This window comes from Sturnira hondurensis, unplaced genomic scaffold (genome assembly GCF_014824575.4).
Source record: "Sturnira hondurensis isolate 20B ecotype Veracruz unplaced genomic scaffold, ASM1482457v3 Scaffold0019006, whole genome shotgun sequence".
Classification (NCBI taxonomy): domain Eukaryota; kingdom Metazoa; phylum Chordata; class Mammalia; order Chiroptera; family Phyllostomidae; genus Sturnira; species Sturnira hondurensis.
In genome coordinates this window covers 9,779,687-9,806,191 of record NW_028091637.1, presented here as the reverse complement: position 1 = coordinate 9,806,191, position 26,505 = coordinate 9,779,687, and the positions used below count along the sequence as shown (strand labels likewise).

The 26,505-nt window shown below is 43.4% G+C and overlaps 1 protein-coding gene across 2 annotated transcripts in view; it reads right to left on the bottom strand.

Moving 5' to 3' along the window:
• CMTM8 (CKLF like MARVEL transmembrane domain containing 8) overlaps nucleotides 1-25,974 on the bottom strand; it is an 83,664-nt gene extending 57,690 nt beyond the window's left edge. Inside the window, exon 1 of one of the 2 annotated variants that reach the window (XM_037070688.1) lies at nucleotides 25,114-25,974. In XM_037070688.1, the coding sequence (XP_036926583.1) occupies nucleotides 25,114-25,260 (147 nt within the window). In that variant the 5' untranslated portion in view covers nucleotides 25,261-25,974. The remainder of the gene's footprint in view (nucleotides 1-25,113) is intronic. The other variant, XM_037070689.1, reaches the window with a different exon arrangement.
• Between the last annotated feature and the right edge of the window lie 531 nt (nucleotides 25,975-26,505).

Sequence of the window (26,505 nt, the reverse complement as noted above, 5' to 3'; positions counted from 1 at the left end):
TATTCTTGTATTATTATTTATCAATTATTTTCCACATGAACAGCTGTAAACCTATTTTGCCCCACCGTGCACTGCAACTGACTGGTGTTTACCTTTTAAGTCTCTCTTAATCTACAGGTTTCTTCTGTTGCTCTTTTCTTTTTTCTTTAAAATCATTTTTTTTCTTTCTCCCAGAATTGGGACATATGTCTTATACACACAGTCTGTATTTTGCTGACTGCATTCTCATGGATTCTTTTAACATGTTTCTCTGTACCACTTCCCCCCAAAACTGGTACTTAGTGCTGAGTTGCCTGTGAGACGTACAAGGAGAAATGGTGTGTCAGCATATTCAAATCTGGGGTTCAGGGGAGGAGTCTCAGCCGAAGAGAGAAATTGGGAGTCACAGAGAGAGAGAGAGAGAGAGAGAAAGCTTAAAGCTATGGTTCTGGATGGCTAAGGGAAGGAGGTCAGACAGATGAGAGAAGCATTTGATAGCTGAGTCCTAGCACCCCACGTTTAGAGCAGGGAGATGAGGAGGTACCAGGAAAAGAGATGAGGAGTCCACTCAGAGAGGTAAGAGAGGACAAATTTATGACAACGACTTCAATGTCAATAAAAGAAGGTATTTCAAGGAGACAGAGGTCAACGATACCAACGTTGACCACAGGTTCAGTAAGATGAGGATGGAAAGTTTACTTCTGGATTTGGCAAAGTAGACACCACTGGTGACCCTGAGTGGGTGGGATGGGGGCAGTGACAGGCTGACTGGAGTAAGTTCAAGAACAAATGGGCCCTGACTGGGGTAGCTTGGTTGGCCATCATCCTGCAAAGCAATAGGTCACTGGTTCAGTTCCCCGTCAGGGCACATGCCTGGGTTGCAGGTTGTTTCTCTCTCACACTGATGTTTCTCTCCCTCTCTTTCTCCCTTCCTTCCCCTCTCTCAAATAAATAAATAAATATTTTTTAAAAAGAATAAATGGGATGAGAGGAATGAGTCAGGAAATAAAATGACAAGTTTTTCGAGATATTTTGCTGCAAAGGGAAACAGCTACAAGAGATCTTGGAGGAATGTGATCTTGGAGGAAATTTGTTTTTGCTTTCAGAGGGCATCACCATATGGCATATTCTCCTCGAACAATTTTAATACCACAGAAAAACTGTACATATATTTATGTACTACATGAGTGTGTATATATCTGTTATATAGATGTATATAATTGGCCAAAAAGTTCATTCAGTTTTTTTCTGTAGAATGGCTGTAGTAGCGCTTCATTGCCTTTAACTCCATTCGGAACAATTTTGTTAGATTGTATTGTGACAGCTGTCATATCAGCATGCATTAAAAAAATCAACATTGGTGAACTTTTGTGTAGCCATTTTAATATTAAAGATGAAAGAAAATATGCAACATTTTTGGTACACTATGCTTTTTAATTCAAGAAAGGTAAAAATCCAACTGAAAGGCAAAAAAAGATCTGTGCAGTGTATGGAGAAGGTGCTAGGACAGATTGAATGGGTCAAAAGTGGTTTGTGAAGTTTAATGCTAGAGATTTCTCTCTAAAAGATGCTCCCCAGGTTAGACCAGTTGAAGTTGGTAGTGATCAAATCGAGACATTAATTGAGAAGAATCAATGTTATACCACACGGGAGGTAGCTGGCATCCTCAAAATATCCAAATCAATCAAATTATTGATGAAAATGAAAAAAAATGTCTTATTTTATGGAAAAAACTAAACAGACTTTTTGGCCAACCCAGTATGTATTTAGTACATAAACAGTACGTTTTTCTGCCTCCGCCCCAGTGTTGCTCCCTTGCAGCCAAGATCATCTCTGTTGAGATTCCATGTACTAAAGTAACCAAAACATTGCAGGAAAAGAGGAAAATCTAGCTACCCGACTCTCCCTACTGTCATTAGTGTGAAAAGAGTTTTTCCATCAGCCGCGGGAAGAGTTTTCAGGTACAGGCACTGGCGGTGTCCCGGGGAAAACAGCGAGCTGATAGCTGAATTGGTACTTTGACATAAAACCCTGCCATGGTGGGGCAACAAGATATTTCCACATTCTGACTGCCATCACAGAAGCACCAGACCTCAGAGTTTTCCACACACACAGGGGATCCAGGGCCAGTCACTCCAGAAACAGTTGAGGGCAACAAATTCAAAGTCTACCACACGAAGCCAGAAGGACTCGGTTTGACCTGACCTCTGCCACTTTGTGGTGGTGATGTTGGGTCACCAACCTCTTTTAGCCTCAGTTACCTTCTCTGTTAAATTGGATAGGGGTGGTTCTAACTATAGTTGGCACGTGTTTGTACCTGTTTTATCTCACCTTGGAGACCTATTTGTTCTGCAATGTAATTTGAGTGGAAGTTGACTCCAACCCTTGGTACCAGAAGAAGACAGGTGACAGAGTGTGGCCAGTGTACTCCATCTCCCTGGCCTTAGTGACTGCACCAGGAATGGTCAAATGACCCAAGCCAGGCGCGTGAAGGACCTCCTCCAGCATTTCGTTACCACTATGAAGAAATAGATTCGTGTCCTCTTCTTTCCCCTGGAATTACTAGACTGTAAAGCTAATACAGAACTGTGGCTGGCATCTTTCTTGTGCATAGAACACCTTCCTGAGAATGAAGTGTACAAAGAAGAAAGCATGGGCAAGAGATGAAGAGAGACTGAACCTCACAACATTTGAGCTCCTGGCTCCAGCCACACCTGAAGCTAGAACCACATCTCTGCTTCTCAGATACATGAATCAAGAAGTGCTCCTCCTTTCTGTTGTTGCTCAAGTCAGTTTAGGCCAAGTTTACATCATCTAAAAGGCCATAACTAGCCTTGGCCCCTGTGGCTGGGTTGAAGCATCATCCGTGCACCGAAAGGTTGTGGGTTTGATTTCCGGTCTGGGCTTTAGGTTGCGGGTTTGATCCCTGGTTGGGGAGCCTATGAGAGGCAGACAATCAATGTATCTCTCTCACATCTATATTTCTCTCTCTCTCTCTCTTGCCCTTCCCTCATTCTTCCTCTCTCTAAAAGCAGTGAAAAAATGTCCTTGGGTAAGGATAAAATAAATAAATAAAAAGCACACTAATATACTAGTGTGCTTTTATATTAATGTGACTATTATACTAGTTCGCTGTGGGGTAGTAAAAATAAGGTTCATAAAAGATCTAGAAAGTGGCTTTCTCTGAACAAACACTCAGTAAATGGTACCGCTCATTTAGTCTGCTATGGCCCAAGTGCTTTGCCAGGCATTAAGTATATAAGGATAAGTAAACAAAAAGGTATCACGTAAAATTACCAGTTTCTATAGTAGGGATGAGACAAAGAAGAAAGAAGTCAATTTGGGAAAGGAAGGAGGGGGCTGAGTTATCCCAAAAAGGAGTTTGCCAGGCTTGAAAGGGAGGGAAGGGAATTCTAAACAGAGGCAACAGAAAGGATAAAGGCACATAGATGTACTGAAATATATTATGAGGACATAGCAGAGAATGCCACTCTAAATGTCTAGGGGAAGCAGGCAGGTAATAGAAATAAAGGATACACATCAGATACAATGCAGTGAATGGCGATGACTCTTGGCCTCAGTTGGGAGAAGACAAGAGAGAGCCCAGGACTGCAGCAAACAGCTGAGTGCAAGACCACTTAGAATACCAGTGGTCCACACTATTCACTCTCACTTTCTGTCTTTCGTAAGATCTGGATTTTAGCCATTCACATGGCCACCCAGATGGAGACCACGCATACCCAGCCTTATCTGCAGCCAAATGTGGCCACACCAGTAGGTTCCGGCCAATAGGAGTGAGATGGAATGGTATGTGCAACTTCCAGGCTGGGTCTTGACGGAGTGCATCCTCCACCTCCCCTTCCGGTTACAGACTGGAGCAGACGTGATGGCAGGAGGCAAAGCAGCATCTGGGACCACAAGATGGAACCCACTGCAGAGGAGGGAGGAGACACGACAGAAGCAGCTGGACCTCTGGCACTACAGGGCCGTCATAGCTGTCCTGGGCAACGGTTGGTTTGACAGTCAAATGAGAGAAAAATAGGTCTGCTTGGTTTAAAGCTACTTAGTTTGGTCTTTGTCACAAGAGTCAAACCTGCATCTTGACCAACACTCTCACATGCGCGTGGCAGCTACTTCTCGGCTCCAGAGGATTAGTGCCACGAGAGATTGTGGGCCCAGTGCTGTGCATTTGCTCAATTCTGCAAGGGAACGTGGAAACCTAGAGTTTCTCATACCATCTGACTTCTTCATATTGACAACCGATTCTGATTTTCAGCACCACATAGGCCAACAAAACCGGTCTGGAGACCAGTTGCATTTCTGTTCCACGGGCTTCCTGAAACCAAGACTTTTCACTAGGACAACTAAAATAATTTAGGTTGGTGACAGTGATGAGACATTCAGAGGCCTACAAGTCTGCACAACACAAGACAGCCCCCCAAACTCTCACCACCCTCAAATACGGTGTCCAGGGCAGCTTCGCTCCCCGAGAGACCTGACCGCCGGCCCATGAGTCAGCAGCTGTGACAACCACGGGGTCTGACCCTGCCAGCTGCCCCACTGCGTGAGCCTTCCTGGGTACCAATGGCCTTTACCAGGGTGAACACTGCCCCTTTCCTTCTTCCCACACCACCCCCCCCCCTTTATAAGATTGAACAATTTCCCATGAGACGAGGAGTATCATGGAAGAGTCACCCATTTAGGAAAAAAAAAAATCAAAGGTGAAAAAGGCATCCCTTAGTTTTGTAAGTCTGGTAGCCTCACCAAACAAGTTCACCCAGACAAACAGCTCCTTGGAGGAGCTGGAGGAGTGGGAGGTGACCCAAGATCCAAGGGATGCAACATCCAATGCTCATTTCACGGGGCCCATCGACGAGACAGGTGACAGAAAAACCACCTAAGCGGCATTGGCACTGTGCAGAGCCCCAGTTTAAACTCACTTCTAAACAGCAAGAACCTGTGGGACGCGACCTCAGAAAAGCCCATTTCTCACCCCTGGAATTCAGGGGAAAGGTTTGTCCAAAGTCCATGGTTAGCCACAAGCAATATCCTCATTGCTAGCAGGGCAGCGACTCCAGCAAAGTGTTGCTCACACAGGCTCGAACCACGTGCTATCATCACAAGATGACGTAAAGATAAGAGAAATACCACGGCATTACTGTTGCACAAGCAGCACAGTGAGCAGAATACACACAACCACGTTGGAGAAAAAAGAAGCTCCCATCTTCCACATCATCTGCCGTGTAAGGGGTTGGTCCTTGGTTCAGCGTGGAGCCTCTGCTCTGCGGGACCTTCACCGGGTTAGGATACCCAAGTCTGAAGGTGGAAGCTGCAGAGAGTTTCTCGCCACGCAGAGGGAGAAGGATGTGGAGGTGAAGAGCATGAGTCATCCAAGAGGGAAGGTGACAAAAGCACAACAGGGTCGGGAGGAGAAGAGTGTGGGAGGTCTGCTTGCGCTCGCCAAGAACCTCTGCCCCCATCACTGGTCGGTACCAAAATCCAACCCAACACTCGGGCAGGCGGGCTTCTTGTGGACACTGGAGATGGGCAGGAGCAAAGGGTAGAGGAGATGGATGAGAAGACCAAGAGCGCTGGCTCTCTGCAAATTAACGGAGATAAATGGGAGGCCTTTTGGCTCCCAAACAGAGATGCTGATGTGCTGAGCGATATCACTAATACCCTCGAGGGGCAGGGAAGTCCCTACGACACCTGGGTAAGACCACCTTCCCGCAAACAAGAGTAAGGGGTTCTTACTGTGCCGCTGCGGTAAATGATTTACATGAATTTGTATTTAATTTTTCACTAACCTCAAGATGTAGGTATTATCAGATATATTTTACGGACAGCTTTAAAAGGTTGAATATTTGGTTTGCCATCAGAAAGCTAATAGTAGCCAGGGCAAGACTGAGAGCCAGATCTGCCAGGCTATAAATTCTGCCATTTCAGCCCAGAAGTGTGCCCATATTTAGCTTTTGGAAAAGGGCTGCAGATTAGAGTCATGAATCACAAGTTGCACCCGTGCCTCCTGACCCGCCACGCTGATAAGGCCCTCACTTCGGCAGCATTCCTGACAACAGCGTAACTGAATCTACTCATGAGGGAACACCGGGCAAGGCCAGTTTGGGGAGCATCCTGCAAAACAACTCCCCTGGATTCTTCAAAACTGTCCAAGTCCTGAAAGACAAAGGAAGACTGAGGAGCTGTCCCAGGTTCAAGGACACAAAAGAGACATAACAACAAACACGTGTGATCCTGGGACTACATCTCAGATGGGGAAAAAGTGAATATAAAAGGCGGCATTGGGACTACTGGTAATATTTGAGTATGAACTGTATTAGTATTAAGGGTAAATTTCTTGAACTTGATGACTATACTGTAGTTAAATAGTTATAACTATATAAATATAACTATAGTTATATATTCTTGTCTATGGGAGATGCATGCTAAAATACCTGGGGTATTTGGGGTTATGATGTTTGTAACATGCTCTTTATTTTTAAGATTTTATTTATTTATCTTTCGAGGGTAAGGGAAGGAGAGTGGAAGAGAAATGTTAATGTATGGTTGCCTCTCGTGGGTCCCCTGCTGGGAACTGGTCTGCAACCCAGGCATGTGCCCTGACTGGGAATCGAACCAGGATCCTTTGCTTTGCAGGCCCGCACTCAATCCACTGAGCTACACCAGTCAGGACTGTAACATACTCTTGAATGATCCCACAAAAATATTAAGTAGACAGACAGGGAGAGAGCAAGAATGAAGCAGGACATTTACATCTGAGAAATTACAGTGAATGAAGAAGAAGTTCATGACACTATCCTTAAAATTTTCCTTAGCAACTTGAATGTTTTTGAATTTAAAAAGTTAAAAGGATTCTGCCTTCAATTTCTGGTGCTATGACAGGCTGGGTATTCTCCTAAATGAAACAAATATGAATAAAATATAAAACATTTTAAAGCATGTTGCTGAGCCGGCATGAAAAGAAGGAATCCTAAGGGGCCCAAAAGGAAATAAAAAGGGAATCCTGGGGAGCAACTGAATTCAGAGCCAGTTTTCGTGCTGAGAGTTTGCTGAAACTCTTGAGGACGCTGAGCTCCATCATTTTTTTTTAAAGGCTTTTTTTGGAGATCTAATTCCTATATTATAAAATTCATCCTTTTAAAGTGCACAATTTCGTGGTTTTTAGTGTATTCACAGAGCTGTGCAGTCATTACCACAGTCTAATTTCAGAACATTTCATCACCTCCAAAAGAACCCCCCTGTGCCCATTAGCAGTCACCGCGATTCCTCTCTCTCCCCCAAGTCCCTGGCAACCACTAACCTACCTCCTGTTTCTGTGGAGTTACCTATTCCAGGCGCTTCATACAAATGGAATCCTATAACATGTGGCCTTTTGTGATTGGCTACTTTCACTTAGCATAATGTTTTCAATTGTCATCTTTGCCATAGCATATATCAGCACTTTATCACTTTTTATTGCCAAATAATAATTTATTGTATGGGTATATCATGTTTCATCTACCCATTCATCAGTTGATGGGCATTTGAGTTGTTTTCACCTTTTGGCTATTATGAATAACGCTGCTATAAACATTCATGTACTCTGTATGTGTGTGTGTGTGTGTGTGTGTAGAAACATGTTTCATCAAATTTGGGGGGGGATATAGCGAGGAAGGGAATTGCTCGGTTATATACTGACTTTGTTTTTCCTTTTGGGGAATTGCCCAACTGTTTTCCAAAGTAGCTGTATCATTTTACAATCCTAACATCAACACATGCAGGTTCCAACATCTCCACATCCTCACCAAGACCTGTTATTGTCTATCACTTTAATCACAGCTAGCCTACTGGCTGTGAAGTGGTATGTCATCGTGCTTTTGATTTGCATTTCTGAAAAACCAATGATATAGAGCATGTCTTCATGTCCTTATTGGTCATTCATACATTTTCTTAGAGGAAGTGCTATTCCACTTCCTTGCCAAGCTTCTGTTTTGGTGCTGGGTGGCAGAAGACAATTAAAGCCAAGGGCCCACGCCAAGGTGAAAGGTCTAACAGAAACCACACTCCCTCCCCCACGTAAAGCTGGGATCTTAAAAGGCCATCCTTTTCAAGTGAAGGTAGATAAGAAATTAACTTACTGTCTAGAGGACAGAGCGAGATAACAGCTATCTCAATCCTGGCAACAAATACAGCGGAAGAAACATTCCTTTCAATTTAGAGCCACGCTCACTCGGTCTGCCATTTGGGTTGGGTCTGAGTGTATGCAGGCTATGGAGAGCTCAGTAGATCCAAAAAAGTTAAAGCATTTCTAAAATCGTAGGAGAATTTAAGTTAAAAATTGAAGGTCTGTATTACTAATGACAGAATGACTAAAATGAAAAATACAGTAGTAATAAATAAATAATGTATTATAATTATCCATGTAAAAGACATGGAAGAAGAAGTCTAATGATCTAATACATATTAGAGTTTCAGAATGAGATGAAATAAAATGACAGTATTTCCAACATTCCCAGAGATAATGTCTAAGAATTTTCTAATATTGCTGAAAGATCAACAATTGAGCCCAAGAATCCCAAACAAACACAAGAATAGATAAAAAGAAATCCTCAGACATAGCATAATGAGACTGCTATACACAAAGACAATTTAAACAGCAAAAGCAACTCAAATTCAAAAGGAATGGCAAACTGCAATTTCACTGCCAGCTTCCACAGCAACCAGAGAAACCAATAAGACAAAAGAATGACATTTTCAATGAATGGGGACAAAAATAACTGTCAACTTAGAATTCTATAGCCTATGTAATTACCTTTCAAGAATGAGGGGAAAAAAAGATCTCCAAAAAAACCCCCCAAAACAGATGGCAGTTCTGAGACATAAGAAGGAACAATGAGCAAAGCTCTCAGGCAACTATGTGGGTTGTAGATAGAACTAAATTGTCGACTGTGTGCAACAATTATAATGCCTAGCTTGTCGGTGGAAACGAGAATAGAACTAAACAACTAGAAAATATTGAAAATTGTGAGGGACATCATCAAAGTCAGAGTTCTAAGGTCTTTGTTTTGTTTCACAGCTGAATAAAAACACTGATCAATTTTAACTTGTATCAACACAGTCAGCATGCACGTTAAATGAAGACAGCCAATAGCGCTAGACGTGCCCACGGAGCCTAACCTCTAAACTAATAGGAGGGAGACAACGGATGAGAAATACAAAAAGGAACACTTGACCATTCCAAAACATGGCCATGCAGGGCGCCATCTACCTAGAACGGGCCAAAGATGGCACATTCATACAACGGAACTCGACACAACTTTAAAAGTTAATGAGCAGCTCTAACTCATCGACACTCAACCCTCAGTGATGAATGAAAGTAGCAAGTCATAGAAAGAAATATGTGATTCTACGGTCTGTGAAGTTCAAAGTGAGTCCACGCTGAACAATGGCCAGGAGGGCACCTACCTCTGCCAAACCAGGCATGACACACAAGAGCACTCTGAGATGTGGTAGAGGTCGAGTTATTAAATTGGGTGGTGGGCATGGGGTTACTTGTTTTATCATGCTTTAACGTATATATAAGTTTCAGTGCTGGATAATATTTCACACATGAAAATGTTTTAAGGAATCTCAGTTCTGGGGGCACAGCACAAGTCCGCTGAAGACACCTCCCTATTCCATAGTTATTATGCAAGTCAGCCACTGAGCGACTGGGGACCAACCTTTTTAAAAACACCTCAAGAGATAGGAAACACAAGCGCCAGCTCCCATCTGAGCCTCCTTTCCACAGGCAAGTAGCTAAGCCCACCTGGTATTAACCGGTGACCTAGTTAACGGAGTTTGGTCTTTCACTAAATCATCCCAATCACATAAAGGTAAGTTTAAAAATGAACATGAGCTTCCCAGGCCAGTGCAAACATAAGCTCGTGACATGAAGTGTGAATGAGTAGGAAAACCACTAAAGATTCTTGTCATAGTCAAAGGAACCATAGACACGTTTCCGAAGTATAAGCTAGTAGAATATTAAATATAGCTATCACGGATCTCCTTGGCTCCAATTCTAAGGAAATTTCTGGGCCCGTGAAACCAAAAGAAAACCAGAGCCTCAAAGCACAGAGACTCCCTGCTTCCACACCCTAAAGGAAACCTAAAGCTGAAGGGCAATTAGCTTACGATTCCCCAGTATTTTCTCCTCTTGGCTGCCCTGCACAGGACCAGGCACCCCAATCAGTTTCTGTCTCTGAAAAATCTCCTTCAAGATACCCCTTCGATTTTGCTCACGGTTTAGTAGTTCAGATCGAGTTTTTCTTTCCTAAAGTGACCTTTGACGCCTGTCAATCCTTGGTTAATATAGATTTCTCGTTGCATTCTTCAAAGCCTCAATTTAAAGATTTCTGTCCTGCCTATGTCCGTTCTGGGAATAAGGCAGGTTATAAATCAACAATAAAGACATCTCTCAGCTCTGAATTATTTTTCCCCTGACCAGTGGCACCTCTTATAATTCGATTTTGGACAGACAAAGGAAAAGGGAAGGCAAGATATAAGAAGCAAGGTCAGAGCTTTGTACGTTTCCCGAAACAGGCCATTAAACTCAGACCTCTGGAAAAATGACCCACCCCTTGGCTTTTTTAGACCTTCTTTGAATGAAGTCTACCAGGAACATAAATCGGTGAAATCTTTCCACGAGACCAGCAAAGCTGGCATCAAACTGTGGTAGGATCATTCTACTAATCTTGCACAGTCTAAATGAACCAATCATGTTAAAAGTTAAAATAAACAGATGTTTGTTGAAAGCTAAAGCTTTCTTCAGCTTTTCTTTAAGCTTTCTTTAGTTAAAAGATGATCCTAGCCCTGGCTGGTGTAGCTCAATGGATTGAGCGCAGGCCTGCGAACCACACGATCGCAGTTCGATTCCCAGTCAGGGCACATACCTGGGTTGCAGGCCAGTTCCCAGCAGGGGACACACCAGAGGCAACCATACATTGATATTTCTCTCTCTCTCCTTCCTTTCCCCTCTAAAAATAAACAAATAAAATCTTAAAAAAAAAAAAAANCCAGGCACCCCAATCAGTTTCTGTCTCTGAAAAATCTCCTTCAAGATACCCCTTCGATTTTGCTCACGGTTTAGTAGTTCAGATCGAGTTTTTCTTTCCTAAAGTGATCTTTGACGCCTGTCAATCCTTGGTTAATATAGATTTCTCGTTGCATTCTTCAAAGCCTCAATTTAAAGATTTCTGTCCTGCCTACGTCCGTTCTGGGAATAAGGCAGGTTATAAATCAACAATAAAGACATCTCTCGGCTCTGAATTATTTTTCCCCTGACCAGTGGCACCTCTTATACTTCGATTTTGGACAGACAAAGGAAAAGGGAAGGCAAGATATAAGAAGCAAGGTCAGAGCTTTGTACGTTTCCCGAAACAGGCCATTAAACTCAGACCTCTGGAAAAATGACCCACCCCTTGGCTTTTTTAGACCTTCTTTGAATGAAGTCTACCAGGAACATAAATCGGTGAAATCTTTCCACGAGACCAGCAAAGCTGGCATCAAACTGTGGTAGGATCATTCTACTAATCTTGCACAGTCTAAATGAACCAATCACGTTAAAAGTTAAAATAAACAGATGTTTGTTGAAAGCTAAAGCTTTCTTCAGCTTTTCTTTAAGCTTTCTTTAGTTAAAAAGATGATCCTAGCCCTGGCTGGTGTAGCTCAATGGATTGAGCGCGGGCCTGCGAACCACACGATCGCGGTTTGATTCCCAGTCCGGGCACATACCTGGGTTGCAGGCCAGTTCCCGGCAGGGGACACACCAGAGGCAACCATACATTGATATTTCTCTCTCTCTCCTTCCTTTCCCCTCTAAAAATAAACAAATAAAATCTTAAAAAAAAAAAAAGATGATCCTAATCCTCACCCCAGGACGTACAACAGAGGCTAAATTCTATGTTCACACTCATTGCTGGGTATATAAAAATTCACTAGAAGCTAAGATGTGGCCATCTATTCTAAAAGCAGCCCTAAGCGGGATTAGTGGACAAAACCTGGACCTATTTAGGAAAGAAATAAACTAATATTTACCCCTGGGCCAGGGTTTACACGTATCTTAGCTCATTTTATCTTCTTGGAACCCGTGAAGTCATCATCAACCTTCGCATCATTGCCGATGGGGGTTGGGGAAATAGGACACTTGTGCAAGGCCACACAGCTAGAAACCCGATGCACGTCTACATTGAAAAAGGGCAAGTCCTTCGAACTCTGCAGAAGGATGACCAATCAAAGGCGGTCTTCCACTTCCAACAGTGATCCTGGTGGAATGTAATAAAGGGGGCTGTAGTGGACGCCCCTCCCTTCTCCACACTCATATCAACTCCATTCTGTTCCCCTCGCAGGTTGCCTTCCTGCGCACGAGAGGCTGGAAGCCAGACTAAAGCTCGGGAGCCACACATGATGTAGCTTCAGCAGACACACTCATCCAAGTCTCAGAAGGCAAAAGACAACATCATGGGCTAGAAGACAGGCTTAGGCTGCTTCTGCGTCTCCCCTGCAGACTCAGTCAAGAAGTCATTGTGTGTGTGGGTGTGTAAGGCAGCCATAACTGAAATCCCAGGGTCCCACCCCCAGCTTCCTAATGTTGAGAGGCAAGTCAGGGGGCAGCCACCTCGAGCTTCTATGTGTCACACAATGGAAGCAATGGAGGTCCAGGACTTGGTAGTTGTGACAGTAAGTCTTGTGTCCCTGCTTTCCTGCCTGTGAGAAACCAGTTCCATGGTGTGATTCTGGGAGGTTTTGCTAGAAGCTCACCTTGTGGCCTGCTCCTCCAGCCCTACCAAAATTTTTGGAAGCCATTTAATGAAGTACAATGTCTATTGCTGATTAAATTAGCTAAAGTAGATGTTGCTATCTGCAACTGAACCTTGACTAGGGCAATGGAGATCCTACTTTCCCATAGAAGGGAGGTCCTACTGGGCTGGTTACCATGAATCTTGTGCGTGGGTATGGAAGAGGGAGAAGCAATCAGATGGGTGTTTTTTTCACCTTGCATTCCACAAGGGTGTGCCTGGCTCATTCATATATAATGTAGGAAACATATCCTGAAATCATGGTGCAACGAGACATGGAAATGAGAGAAGGGATTTCCCAAACCTGGGGCTGGCTTAATGTCAAGTGAGATAATAAATCAAAATTCATTTAGTTTTAAATTAAAATTAATAGTAACATGCTCACCTAAAGAAGAACACTGTCACTTCCCTGCGAATAGCTCTAGTTATAAATATGAAGAAGAAGGAGAAGGAGAGGAGGAGGAGGGAGCAGCAGCAGAAGCAGCAGTACCATCTGGAAACACTAAGGTTGTGGGTTCAATTCTAGGTCAGGGCACATACAAGAATCAAGTAATGATTCCACCAATAAGAGGAACAACAAATTGATGTCTCTCTCTCTCTCTCTCTGTCCCCTTTCCTCACTCTAAAATCAATAAATATATTTTAAAAATTTTAAAAAGAGGTTTCTAAATGTACAAGGATTCAAAAAGTTTATCATCTTCAGCCCTGGCTGGTGTAGCTCAGTGGATTGAGCGCGGGTCTGCGAACCAAACAACCGCAGTTCGATTCCCAGTCAGGGCACATGCCTGGGTTGCAGGCCAGTTCCCAGCAGGGGACTCACGAGAGGCAACCATACATTGATATTTCTCTCCCTCTCCTTCCCTTCCTCTAAAAGATAGATAAATAAAATCTTTAAAAAAAAGTTTATCATCTTCAAAACCTTCCTAGGAGAATTACTCAAGAAAGTACCTTAAAACCAAAAACTAAATCAAGAAACAAGACAAATAATAGTGTGAAATTTAGGCCTGTAGGTAAGTCTAAATAGTTGTTCAGTAACATGGGTGGGAAGTTTAGGACAATTGGCAAGAAAAAATTCCTATGTAATCATTTTTTAAAAAGTAGGCCAGGGATTGTAAAATGGTGCACCCACTCTGGAAAAGTCTGGCCATTTCTCAAATGGTTAAATGTAAGGTTACAATGTGATCCAGAAATTCCACTCTGAGGAATACGTCCAAGAGAAACGAAAATTCACATCCACACAAAAACCTTGCACATGAATGTTCTTAGCAGCATTATTAACAGTAGTTAAAAGGTGGAAATAGCCCAAATGTCCATAAACACATGAATGGATAAATATAATGTGGCATGAGCACATTATTTTTATTTTATTGTCATAAGTTATTCGGCAATAAAAATGTACTGACACATGCTATAAAATGGATGAATCTTGAAAACATTACGTAAGTAAAAGGCACCAGTTACAAAAGAACACATATGACAGGATTGCATTTACAGGAAATGACCCATAGGCAAACTGTATAGAGAGAATATAAACTAGTTGTTGCCTAGAGCCAGAGGGGAGAGGTTGTGGGGAAATGAAGAAGGACTGCTAATTGGTATGAGGTTTCTTTCGGGGGTGATGAAAATGCTCTCAAATTGACAGTGGTGATGGTTGCACAACTCTGTAAGTATTCTCAAAGGCACCGAGTGGTACACTTTATATGGGTGAACTATGTAGTATGTGAGTTACATTCTCAATAAAGGCGTTATGCAAACAACAGGAAACTGTCTAACAGAGTTCATAGTGAGGAACAGGTAAGAAAGACAGTGCTGTCTTTTGACTGCAATTATGTGGTTAAATATCTTAGTCCTGAGTATTTAAAAATGTTTAAATATTGGTTAAAATTCTAAAAGTAACTACAAACAAAATAAAAGTAGAATTTATCATTTCAACCATTACTAGAAAAAATAAGAATTGTAAGCAAGTCATTACAACATGAGGTCTTTCTGGAAAAAGTCCAGCCATTGTTAATATGATGAGAACAGTTTGCATGAGACATTGATGTAACCTGCCAGCCAAGGAGAGTGGCCTGGAATGTGCATGCATGAACAATGGTGACTTCACTGTACTAGTCAGTGGGGGCAACAGACGCTATACCATTCAGTTGCTCACTTAAAACCAGTAAATTTTATGTTATGAATCTTGCTTTAATTAAAAAAATAAAGAAAAAAGACCATATCAGATGACTGCTAGCCAAAAAAGCTGGTGTGGCAATATTCAAACCAGACAAATAGATCACAGCAAAGGAATCTAAAAGGCTAGTCTCACACATGAGCATAGAAACAGTATCCCCCAAATATGATATTAACGAATCAAATCCAAGAGAACAAAAATGTTTTAAAGTCCAACAGTAAATTAGCAAAATACATTTCAGCAAAGTAGAGATTATCCCAAGAGTCCATGAATGATCCAACATTAGCTTCCTGACATATTTCGCTCTGTTGGCCAATTGGGGGAGACAAAACCCACCATGACCATCTGAATAAACCGCCTTCCTGACATACACCGAATCCTGTCTCCTAAACTCAACACTTGTTCCTGATTAAAATGAACACAAATTAAAATTTCCCTTTCTTAACTCAGTAAAGAATATCTACCAAAACCTACAGGGAAACCTGTCCCAACTATCATTCAAACATCAAAAACATCCCAATTAAAGTTATGAGCCAGCTAAAGATATTCGTATAACCCCAATCATTCAACATTATACCGGCAGTCCTAATCTACAAATAATGAAAAGGAAAAATATAAATATAAAACAATCCTTATTCACAGATATTACTATAAATTACTTTTAATATAACGAAAGCATTAAAATAATTCAAAGGGTTACACATTAAATTAAAATAACAAAATTAACAGCTTCCTTATAAATGAATAATAAGAAATTGATAAAACCAATTCATTTATCAAAAATGAGAAATACTTAAATCTAGTAAAAATATGTAAGACTCGCCAGGAAAAAAACTTGGGGCTTTAAACTCATGTAACGACCTAAGTAGAAAGATAAGATACACATTCCCAGGTGATAAGATTTAATATCATAAGAACATCTTTGCAAATTAATTTATAAATTTAATGCAATCTTAATCAAAGTTGTAATAGGGTTTAAGGAACAATGGTTTTGAAAATCACCTGTGTTAGTGTAGGTATATAGTAGCAAATACATGCAATATTTGTATGACTTACCCTACTGAATATTAGAATGCATGATAAAGCAACAGCCATTAAAAGCATTTGGAATTGACTCAGGAACAGAACAGAACAGAATAAGGTCAAGAACACACGTGTGCGAATATGATATGATTAGTGGTGAGACTACTACATATCCATTTGGGAAAAAAGCGAAATTATATTCCTACCTTATTTATGCACACAAAAAGAATGTATGACAGTAAATAATCTTAATACTAAAAACATTATCCTACATATTCTTCAAATATTTGTACAATCCTGACACTAGGGAAGCTCTGCGTAAGCAAAGGAGACCCCAGAAATCTAAACACTAACAGTTTAGATTTCATGCAAATTAGTTATTTTAATGAAATAAAATGTCATGAGTGGTGCTGATAAAAAGTAACAGGCAAGAAAATGAATTCCCATGATTGACAGGAAACATGGACATCAACCCAAAATACCAAGATATTTTTTAATAAAAAAAGTTGCAGCATATGCTCATTCATGTATATGCGTGTCTTATCCTATTTGCCTGTTTATACATGTACAGAAAAACAGTCTGGGAGAAATGTGAATGGTAAGCAGATAAGGGCAGGTGGGCAGATGAGGACTAAAGTAAAGGCTGTCGGTTTGCAGAGACTTTCAATCTTCACTGTACTTATTTTTTTTAATGTATTAATTTTAGAGAGAGAGAAAGGTAGAGAGAGAGAATGAGAAACATCAATTTGTTGTTCCACTTATTTATGCATTCACTCATTGATTCTTTTTTTTTAATTTATTTTTTAAAGATTTTATTTATTTATCTTTAGAGGGGAAGGGAAGGAGAGGGGGAGAGAGAAATGTCAATGTATGGTTGCTTCTCGTGGGTCCCCTGCTGGGAACTGGCCTGCAACCCAGGCATGTGCCCTGACTGGGAATTGAACCGGGATCGTGTGGTTCGCAGGCCCTCGCTCAATCCACTGAGCTACACCAGCCAGGGCTTGGTTGATTCTTGTATGTGCCCGACTGGGTATTGAACCTGCAACCTTGGGCATGGCAGGATGACACTCTAACCAACTGAACTACTTGGTAAGGGCCTATATTTGAAATTTATTTTTACAATGCAAACATTATTCTGCTGTAAGCTTCTTTAGTTACAGTGATGCATAAATATATTCTCGTTAGAAAAAAAATTAAACCATATACAAATATAAGGACTTAAAACAGGAACATCCCTATTCAAACACATTCCCAAGACCAATCTTATTTCCTTTCTGGGAGGTAATTTTCTATAAAGTTTTCTCTCCCTTTATATCTTTAAAATATCTTTTAAAGAAAGAAAGAGCCCCATTTTTCAAACAGGTAGCGAGGGGAAGGCAGTTACCTAAAAAAAATAAATAAATGACTAGCGAGTATATTTAAGATATTGAACTTTGAAAAACACAGAACTGCAAATAAAAATGACATGCTCTTTACCACATGTCCAGGGCTCCCCTGAACATTAGCTGATCTTCTTTCTTAATGACGGTGCCTATGCCAACCTGGTTTTGATTATTTTGAATCTCTCCCACAGTAATAAAATTGGCAAATATTAAAAGAACGCTTGTCTATGTGCAGAAACAAACCTGTTGCACACTGAAACATCACGAGAGGGAATGCAAGTTGGTATAAACCTTTCTGTACAACTTGGCAGTAATATCAAAAGCCTTTAAACAAAACACGTATGTGCCCCCCCCCGAAATTGCAAGAAATAATAAATGAGTTATAGCCCAAAGTTATGAGCTATAAGGTCAAAGATACAGAACTCAATTGGATTTCTATGATCTAGCAATGAACAACCAAAAAATAAAATTAAGAAATGATTCCATTTGCAACAGAATAAAAAAAGAATAAAATACCTAGGGATAAAAATAAGAACACAAATGTAAGACATGCAGGCTGCAAACTATGAAGTGTTGAAAGAAATTAGAAAAGACCTAAATAAATGCAAAGACATCCATATTCATGAATTGGGAAATTTAATTTTGTTAAGCTGGCAATCCCCCAAATTGATCTACTGATTCAACGCAATCCATATTGAAATCCTAGCTGCCCTTTTTGGTTAAAATTGACAGACTGGTAGTAAAATTCAGATGGAAACACGAAGGACTCCAAATAACCAAAACAAAAGCTTTTTAAAGAACAAATCTGGAGAACTCACACTTCTGATTTCAAAACTTTCTACAAAGCTATATTAATCAATACAGTATAGATATATAGATCAATGGACTACAACTTGAGAATCCAGAATGAAAACCTTGCATTTCAGGCTATTTGATTTTTGACAAGGGTGCCAAGATAATTCAATGGGAGAAAAATAGTCTTTTGAACAAATAGTGCTGGGATAGTTAGGTATTCATAAGGAAAAGAAGGAATTAGACCACGACCTCATACTATATACAAAAATTAACTCAAAATAAAACAGATCTAAATGTATGACATAAAAGTATACAACTTTTAGGAGAAAAGATAGGAGTAAATTGTTGTGACCTTGGATTAGGCAAAGACTTCTTAGATTTCTCAAAAAAACAAGCAATAGTAGAAAAGATAAGTAAATAGAATTTTATAAAATCAAGAGGCTTTGTTCTCAAGGGACTCCACCCACAGAATGGGAGAAAAATATTTGCAAATTATACATCGGATCAGATAAAAGACTTGTATCCAGACTACCTAAAGAACTCTGATGATTCAACAATAAAATAAATTAATGTATTTTTTTAAATGGTAAAGGATTTGAATAGATAGTTCTCCAAAGAAAATATACAAATGACCAAAAGCACATGACCATCATTAAGCTTTACCATAATACACACGAAAGCCACAACGAGAAACCACTTCACACCCTGTGGGATGGCCAAGATCAAAAAGACACAAAATAACAAATCTCAGAGAGGACATGGAAAAACGGGACCTCTCATGTTGCTGGTGAGGTTATAATATAGTTCAGCCACTTGGAACCAATGTAGCAGTGCCTCAAAATATCAAACAAGGAATTACCATATGACCCTGCCATTTCATTCCCATGCAAATGCCCAAGAGAAACAAAAACATATGTCCACATAAGTTTGTACATGAAGGTTCACAGCATGGTTACTCATAATAGTCACGACGCAGAAACAACCCAAATGTCCATTAAGTCATTAATGGATAAACACAATGTTATATATGTCATACAATGGAATGTTTGGTAATAAAATGAAGTATTGATACATACTATATAGCATGTATGACCCTTGAAAACATGCTCGCTGAAAGAAGTCAGACAGTAAGGGCCACATGCAGGAGGACTCCATTAATGTGAAACGTCCAGAATAGACAAATCCATAGAGAGAGAAAATAGATTGGCAGCGGCCGAGGGAAGGAAAGAATGGAAAGAGACTGCTAAGAGGTACAAGGTTTCTTCTTGAGGTGCCGAACATGTTGTAAACTTAGCTACTGGTGGTAGTTGTACAACTGGAAGAATACCCTAAAAATCCCTGGGTTGTACACTTAAAAAAAAAAAAGGTCGGTTTTAGCCCTGGCTGGTGTGGCTCAGCTGGCTGGAGCGTCGTTGCATCCGAAAGGCTGTGGACTTGATTTAGGTGAGGACACGAGCCTTGGTGGTGGGTTTGATCCCCAGGGGGTGGGGGGAAAGGAGGCGACCAGTTGATGTGTCTCTCTCTCCTGTCCCCTCTCTCTAAAAGCAATGCAAAGATGTCCTTGGGTGAGGGTAAAAGAAATAAGTAAATAAAAAGATCAACTTTATTAAATGAATGACATCTCAATAAAGCTGTTTTGTAAAAAATGCATGTGCCAAAACTCGGAATTTCTATTAAAAAGAGGGAATTTTAGAGTACACCTCAACACCCTTACTTGACTGAAACACTCACATACCTTTTATTCAATTCTAAGTACTCATCCTTAGAAAACATCAAAGAATGTCCAGAAAGATTTAGTTTAAGGGATACTTATTACGACATTGTTAAAGGAAAGAAACACAACGTGAACAGTAGAAGCCTGGATATTCATGGCATACGATGTGGCTATTAAGTGTATTATAAGAAATTAATCATTGACAAGGAAATGCAATTTATCAGGTCTCAGCAGGAAACCGGGCACACTCAGACTGGGTAATTTGGGTGGCGTTTAATAAAGGTGTTCCTTATAAAGCAGGGCGCTGGAAAACTACAAGTGATACTGTAGCATCGGGCAACAGTAAGCACGTAGGAATGTACAGTTATCAGAGTCTGGGGAACAGCTGCCAGACAGCCAGCCTTCCAGAGCGGGACACAGCTCGCCTGCTGAGATCCAGCGAGGAGGAATCCTGGGCACGAACGCCCAGAACCTGCTCTCCTCTCGCCCTACAGCCTCCTGCAGGTGCCACCCTTGGATGAATCCAGTTGGGGCCTGAGAGGGAAGCGCTTGAGATGGGATCCGCACGTGTGCCTTTCTGGGTGGGGATCGGGTGAAGCAGGCAGGATGTGGGGTGGACTGAGGGACAAGTGGAAGACTTCCAGCACAGATGGCCACAGCGCTGAGCAAAAAGTAGTCGACATGTGACTGCATTCAAAAAATGACAGATAAATAATATAACCACTTGAGAAATTCTGGAATGGTTTACTCCAAGAAGTAAACAGTCGGTTCATTCAGAGTTCCTTAACCCTGGTGCTGTTGGCAGCTTGGTGAAGCCGTTCTTTGCTTCTGGGGACCGTACCGTCCCAGGTACTTCTGACACTTAGCACACCTGGCCCCCTGGGAACTAAACACCCATAGAAACCCCAGGCATTACAATAAGCATTAAAAAACGAACAAATAAACAATCAACCCCCCCCCCCCAAATCCCAGACGTAGGGTTGCACCAGGCCTGTTAAGGACCACTGTGAAAGCGAGAATTATGATTTTTTTCTTTACGGATATTTTAAAAAATTTTCTACAAAGACTAGGTGTTGCTTTTTTGTGAAATGGAAGCTATGTCCCCCCCCCCTTTTTTTAAAAGAACTCAACGGGAGAGAGTACTTTATCTAGATTCCAGCTCTTGGTAAACCCTTTTCGTCCTTCCCCAGCCAAGTTTGCTCATGACAGGGAGCAAATGAAAGGTGACCTAACACTATGACACGGATGCTCTAATTCATTTTGAAGTCCCCAGTAACGGGAAGGGTGCAACTCACTCAGTTTCTGACCCATCGCTTTTGTTCTCCGGGTACTCCTGATAGCTCTGAGATCACAGTACCCTACAAATCCCAGGTCAAGTACTGCATTGCTCTTAGTTCGTTATAAAATTTTTAAAAGGAAACAAGTACCATTTGGTTTCAACACTATGTTCTACTGGCACTGCCTGGGGCATTTCAGTAGGTTGGCTACTACAGCTCACCCCTGGGAGAAAGCCAGGCAAGGGATTTTTCACAGCATATCCGGGGAATCGCTTGTTTTGTTCTCTAGCATTTCATTTCCCCTGGATTCAAGTAGGAAGTCAGGTTCTTAGTAATTCTACGTCTCAGCATTCTGTTTTTGTCAAGGCAGAAAAGTAACATTCTTCTGGAGGTGGGTCTATATTAATCTCAGGGCTGGGACAGCAGTAGTTTGAAACCTGTCCTCTGTCCCCTGCCCAGATAAAGAAGGACTCGGTGGTACTGTGTTTCATTCCATCCAGGAAACTGTCCATGGCAGCTGCATCCTCAATCAGATATTAAAATACGAACAAAAAGGACCTTGGAATCAATTAAACAGTATATCCTTTAAGGTGATCCTTAACATTTTAAATTTTGATTCTAATGTTTTTAAAAAAGGCGTTTTTAGTTTAGTAGCCTCACATTAGTCATGACAGTTCAAACTAGTACAACTTCAGAGAAAGGCAATTTCAGAGCATGTAACGAAACACTTCAATGTGTGTACCCTTTGACACAACAATTCAACTGTAAGGAACTTTCTGGACAAATGTGGAAAGAGGGACAAACAAGGAAGATTGCTACAGTACTGGCTATACTAGGAAAACCTGGAAACATGCTTGTTTCAAAATGGAAAACAGAGGAAATCAAAACGGTGCTTCCTAATGACAGAAAACGGTAGCAATGCGAGAGCTCCCTGGCCCCCAAAATGCTCACTGTGTGGGAAGTGAACACAGCAGGCCTTTCATCCATGAAAACAATTATAAGGAAATAGATGCGTAGAAAAAAAAAGTATAAAGGCAGTTTCAGTAAAAAACTGAGAAAAATGCAAAGATAAAAATCGAAGTTCTAAAAATCTTCTTAAAGGTATGTCAGTTTTTTCAATTGAGAGAACATACCACGTCCCCAGTAGAATGGAAGAAAATGAAATCATATGAAGGCGCACGTGGTCAAAGAAACTTGTAAAAAATTTTTTAAAAGAATTGAAACAAATATTTTTTATTATTTTTTATCCTCACTTAAGGACATTTTTTCATCGCATTTTAGAGAGAGAGGACGGGAGAGAAACTTTGATCGGAGAGAGAAGCATTGATTGGTTGCCTCCTGTACACACTGGGACTGGGATGTGCTAGGTATGTGCTATAACCAGGAATTGAACCCGCGGCCTTGCAATAGGATGATACCCCAACCAACTGAGTGATACCAGCCAGGTCTAAAATAAGTATTTTTTAAAAACAAACAGAAGAACTAGAAGACAGTAGAGGAATACTTAAAAACTTCTTAAGAAAAACAATTTCCAATAGAATATTCTTTACCCAAACCATTAATTATGTGTAACAGTCAAATCGAGACATTTCAAAAGATGCAAAGCTCAATCTACACATGCATCCTTTCTTAGGAAACTATTAGAGGCTGTGTTTCCCGCCCGCGCCACACACCTCCCCCCGATAGAGGAAGGCAAGACTGGGAGAATACTGCTCATGGGAAGTGGGGAATTCAACCCAGGACACAGAGAAAGAGAGTCTCCAGGTGATGGTGCACGAGAATCTGGGCCACCAGCTGTTGTTCCAGGTGAGCAGGCCAGGTGGGGGAGCAAGTAAGAGGTTCCTGTGGAGGGTTGGTTGTAAGGATGACTCTGATAAAATACCTCTCCATTGTCTCAGTATCTCTCAGTTTTCCTAAGGGGAGATTTAGACAATGAAGGTAAAATAAGTAACTAACTATCTAGAAGACTGAAAAATGGAAAAAACGAATTACTAACTCCAGGGAGAACAAGAAATTGGGCAAGAATGAAAAAGTGCCCACAGGCTACTCAGTGGCTCTGCATCTATGGCCGGCACCTGTTACTGATCTAACCCAAAACATGGTGGGAGACAGGAGGGTACGTGAATAATAAGGGTGGCGGGGAGGGCATCCAGAACAGGTCACACCTCATCTTTCAGGGAGGGTGACTGACAGACAACACCTACAATTGGAAAAAATACATATCACATTATTAGAGCTCTAAGAGGTTTGAATGTGAGTGCCTCTAGGTGGGGCAAACATTTCTGCCTCCAGGACTATTTGACTCTATAAACATGTGCGCATACAGCTGTCAAAAATAAAAACTCAATTAGAGTAATAAAAAGGGTCATTTTTCTTACATGTTTTTCTGCCTTTCCCCCCCAAAAATGTATTGAAATCTAAATGGATGCATGCCAATATACCAACAGTGGTTATTTCTAGTAATGGGATTGTGGGCCATTTATAATTTTTCCCTTCATTTTCCTATTTTCTGAAATAGTGTGGAACGTACTGACCGTCAATCAGCAAACAAGAGGCCTTTTCCTTCTGGCCTGGTAGAAACCCGCCCCAGGGTAGAAGCCCCATCTCGGTCACTTTAGCTTCTGTTTGCTCCAACAGAGCGCGGGAGCCTGCCAACTCCTCCACGCACACAGCAAATATTTGCTGAATTCTTACAAGCCAGCCTCTGCTAGGTGATTCCAATCCCTTCGCCTTTTACTGGGTTTTCTGAAGTCCTTCAAAACCAGCTGAGGGGAGGAGCAACACTTGTCAAACCTGAAGCGCACTACCTGGGACTGATTCAGTGGGTCCGGGGTGGGGTCTGAGACAATGGAGGCGCAAGTAAGCTATTCGACATACACAGGTTTTGCTGAGGGCTTCTCACAGTCTTCAGTCACTTCTGCACCCTCATGGCTCCCATTGTCTACCCCCATATAGGCTAGCATTTCCCTCCACAAACGTTTAAAGGGAAGTACTCGGTAAACGGAGGTCCTGGTCCCAGTTAGACAGCTGGGCGTCACGCCCATTAGCAGGCCCCTGACCACAATCAGCCTGGGGTCTGAATTCCAGCTCCTCCACCTCCAGGTACGACTCACATCCCCACTCTGTGCCTCAGTTTCCTCACATGTAAAATGGGATAGTAACTGACGCCACCTTCACAGGGCAGGGTCGTTGTGTGGATCACACGAGGGCAGAAGTACCTAGGGAGACCCTGGCACATGCCGAAGGCTCAGTAAATGGCGGCGGCCAGCACTAGCGGTTAACAGGGCTCCAGTCCTTCTTCTGCCGTAAAGGCTGGCTGGAAGTTCCTAGGAAATCACTTGACCTCTCAGCCTCCATGTCCTCCTATGAAGAGGACAATGCACATGCCCGGCCTCCTCCCCAGGGATGTTCTAAGCCTAAACCAAGATGTGGCACAACACCAAGCAGGAGACCCTTTGGTCCTCGCAGTTTGAGGCCCTCAGATTTTATTCAGTGAATATTTCTTGACTCCCGTCAGTTTTATTACCAGGGAGATAACTAGGAAAACGAAAGAATCCTCTCCTGTCCACTGATCTTTGCAAAGCTGTGCTTTAGGGAGGAGAACATCCACGTGGAGATCAGGTAACGGCAACACTAGGTGTTCATGACACTTATTAACATAAACTCCTCGCCTGCTCCCAAGATACGCCACGACCGCGGACGGGTCCCAGCAAGTTGGGTTTCTCCCCCATGAGACATACTGAGGGTCACGAGCCTCTCCCCCAAGGTAACTGGACCTGGTTTTGGGAGGTGGTCTCTGAGTTTGGCCCTCTGGGAAGAAGGCGAGGCTGAGCAAAATGGGCTCCTTCCAAGCCCATCTGCGGACTTCGGCAGGCTCCCAGCCGCGGAGCGCGCGCGGGTCCGCCTGGCCCCCGCCTCCCCGCCCCCAGGCACTCACGATCTCCGCCACGATGAGGAGCCCGGGCACGGTGCGGAGGAATTCCCGGTCGTAGGCGAAGCTGCTGCTGGTGGTGGAGAAGTTCTCCGCGAAAGAGCTGGTGGTGGTGGTGACCGTGTGCGGGCGGGCACGCTGCGGGTCCTCCATCGTCGTGCCTCTGCCGGGCTGGCCCCTCCTCTGGGACCCCCCTACGCGTCGGAGGCTGGACGCGCGGCCCGGAGCCCCGGGACCCGGGCGAGGGGGAGGGGAGCGCGGCTGGCACGGGGAGGGAGGCGCGCGGGGGGTGCCAGTCGCGGCCGGTCCAGCGGCGACGCGTGTCCTGCGAGTGCGTGGCGCCCCCGCTCCTCGGCGTTCGGGCTCTCGGGCGGTGACGGGGCCCGAGACCAGGAGACCGAGCCAGAGGAGGCCGCCGGGCGGCCGAGGCAGGCGGCGGTGGCCGGGAGGAGGGGAGGGGGCGTGGAGAGGGGCGGGCGCGAGGCGCGCAGCGGAGGGACCGCCCCGCCGAGGCACCGCCGCCGGCCGCCTCTTCACCTGTTGCCGGGGACCGTGCGGCCGAGGGGGCGCAGAGTCGCGCCCAGAGTCGCGGGGCTGCCGCGCGGAGGAGGAGGAGGAGGCGCGGGGTCCCCGCCGCCTGTGGCCCCCTGCTGGGCCCGGGCCTCGGACAGGCCCCGCCTCCCTCGGGCGGGCAGCCACCGATGACCTGTCTCCTCGCACCTGACCGCGGCGCAGGCTGCGGGGCCCCGCGGGGACACCGGGGCCTCGGCTAATGAGCTCCCTGAGCGGCTGGGGGGTGGGGTGGCGACTCGTTGGGGAGAAAGAGCGGCGGGAACTCTGACCCGGCCGGACCTTAGACCCGAGGTCGATGCGAGGCCGCCAGGACTGCCCTGGAGAGGCCCGAGGTTCTGCCCCACCCGCTGCGGCGGCCTCTGCAGCCCGGCGTTATTTCCTGCCCCTCCTGTCGGGAACAATGTGAGGAACCAACTTAATCTCTGGGCTTTGAGGGCGAGACGCCTGCAGGCGCTCGCAGTGGCTCTGTCGCGAGGATCCGTGGAGCCGAGGTGACGGCCCCTGGCCCGGAGGTGGGGTGGGGTGGAGGGGCAGTACTTGGGTCCCTGGTCAGGGTGGATCGGTGTGATTCTATTCAGTCACCCTGGGAAGGAAACGTTTGGAAAAAAAGCTGGAGAGTGTGCGTGTGCAAAGTGAAGTTTGCGACCCACGGGCTGTGCTTTTCGTAGTCAGTATTAGAATTTGTGCCTCTGCACGCCAGTGAATGGTGTGAATGCACTTGGTGAATGCACTACAGTCGAGGTTTCAGGAAGCACTTAGTGGCTCTGCGGTGGGGATCTTGGAGCCGAGGTGGCAGCCCCTGACCTGAAGATAACAGAGTCCTAT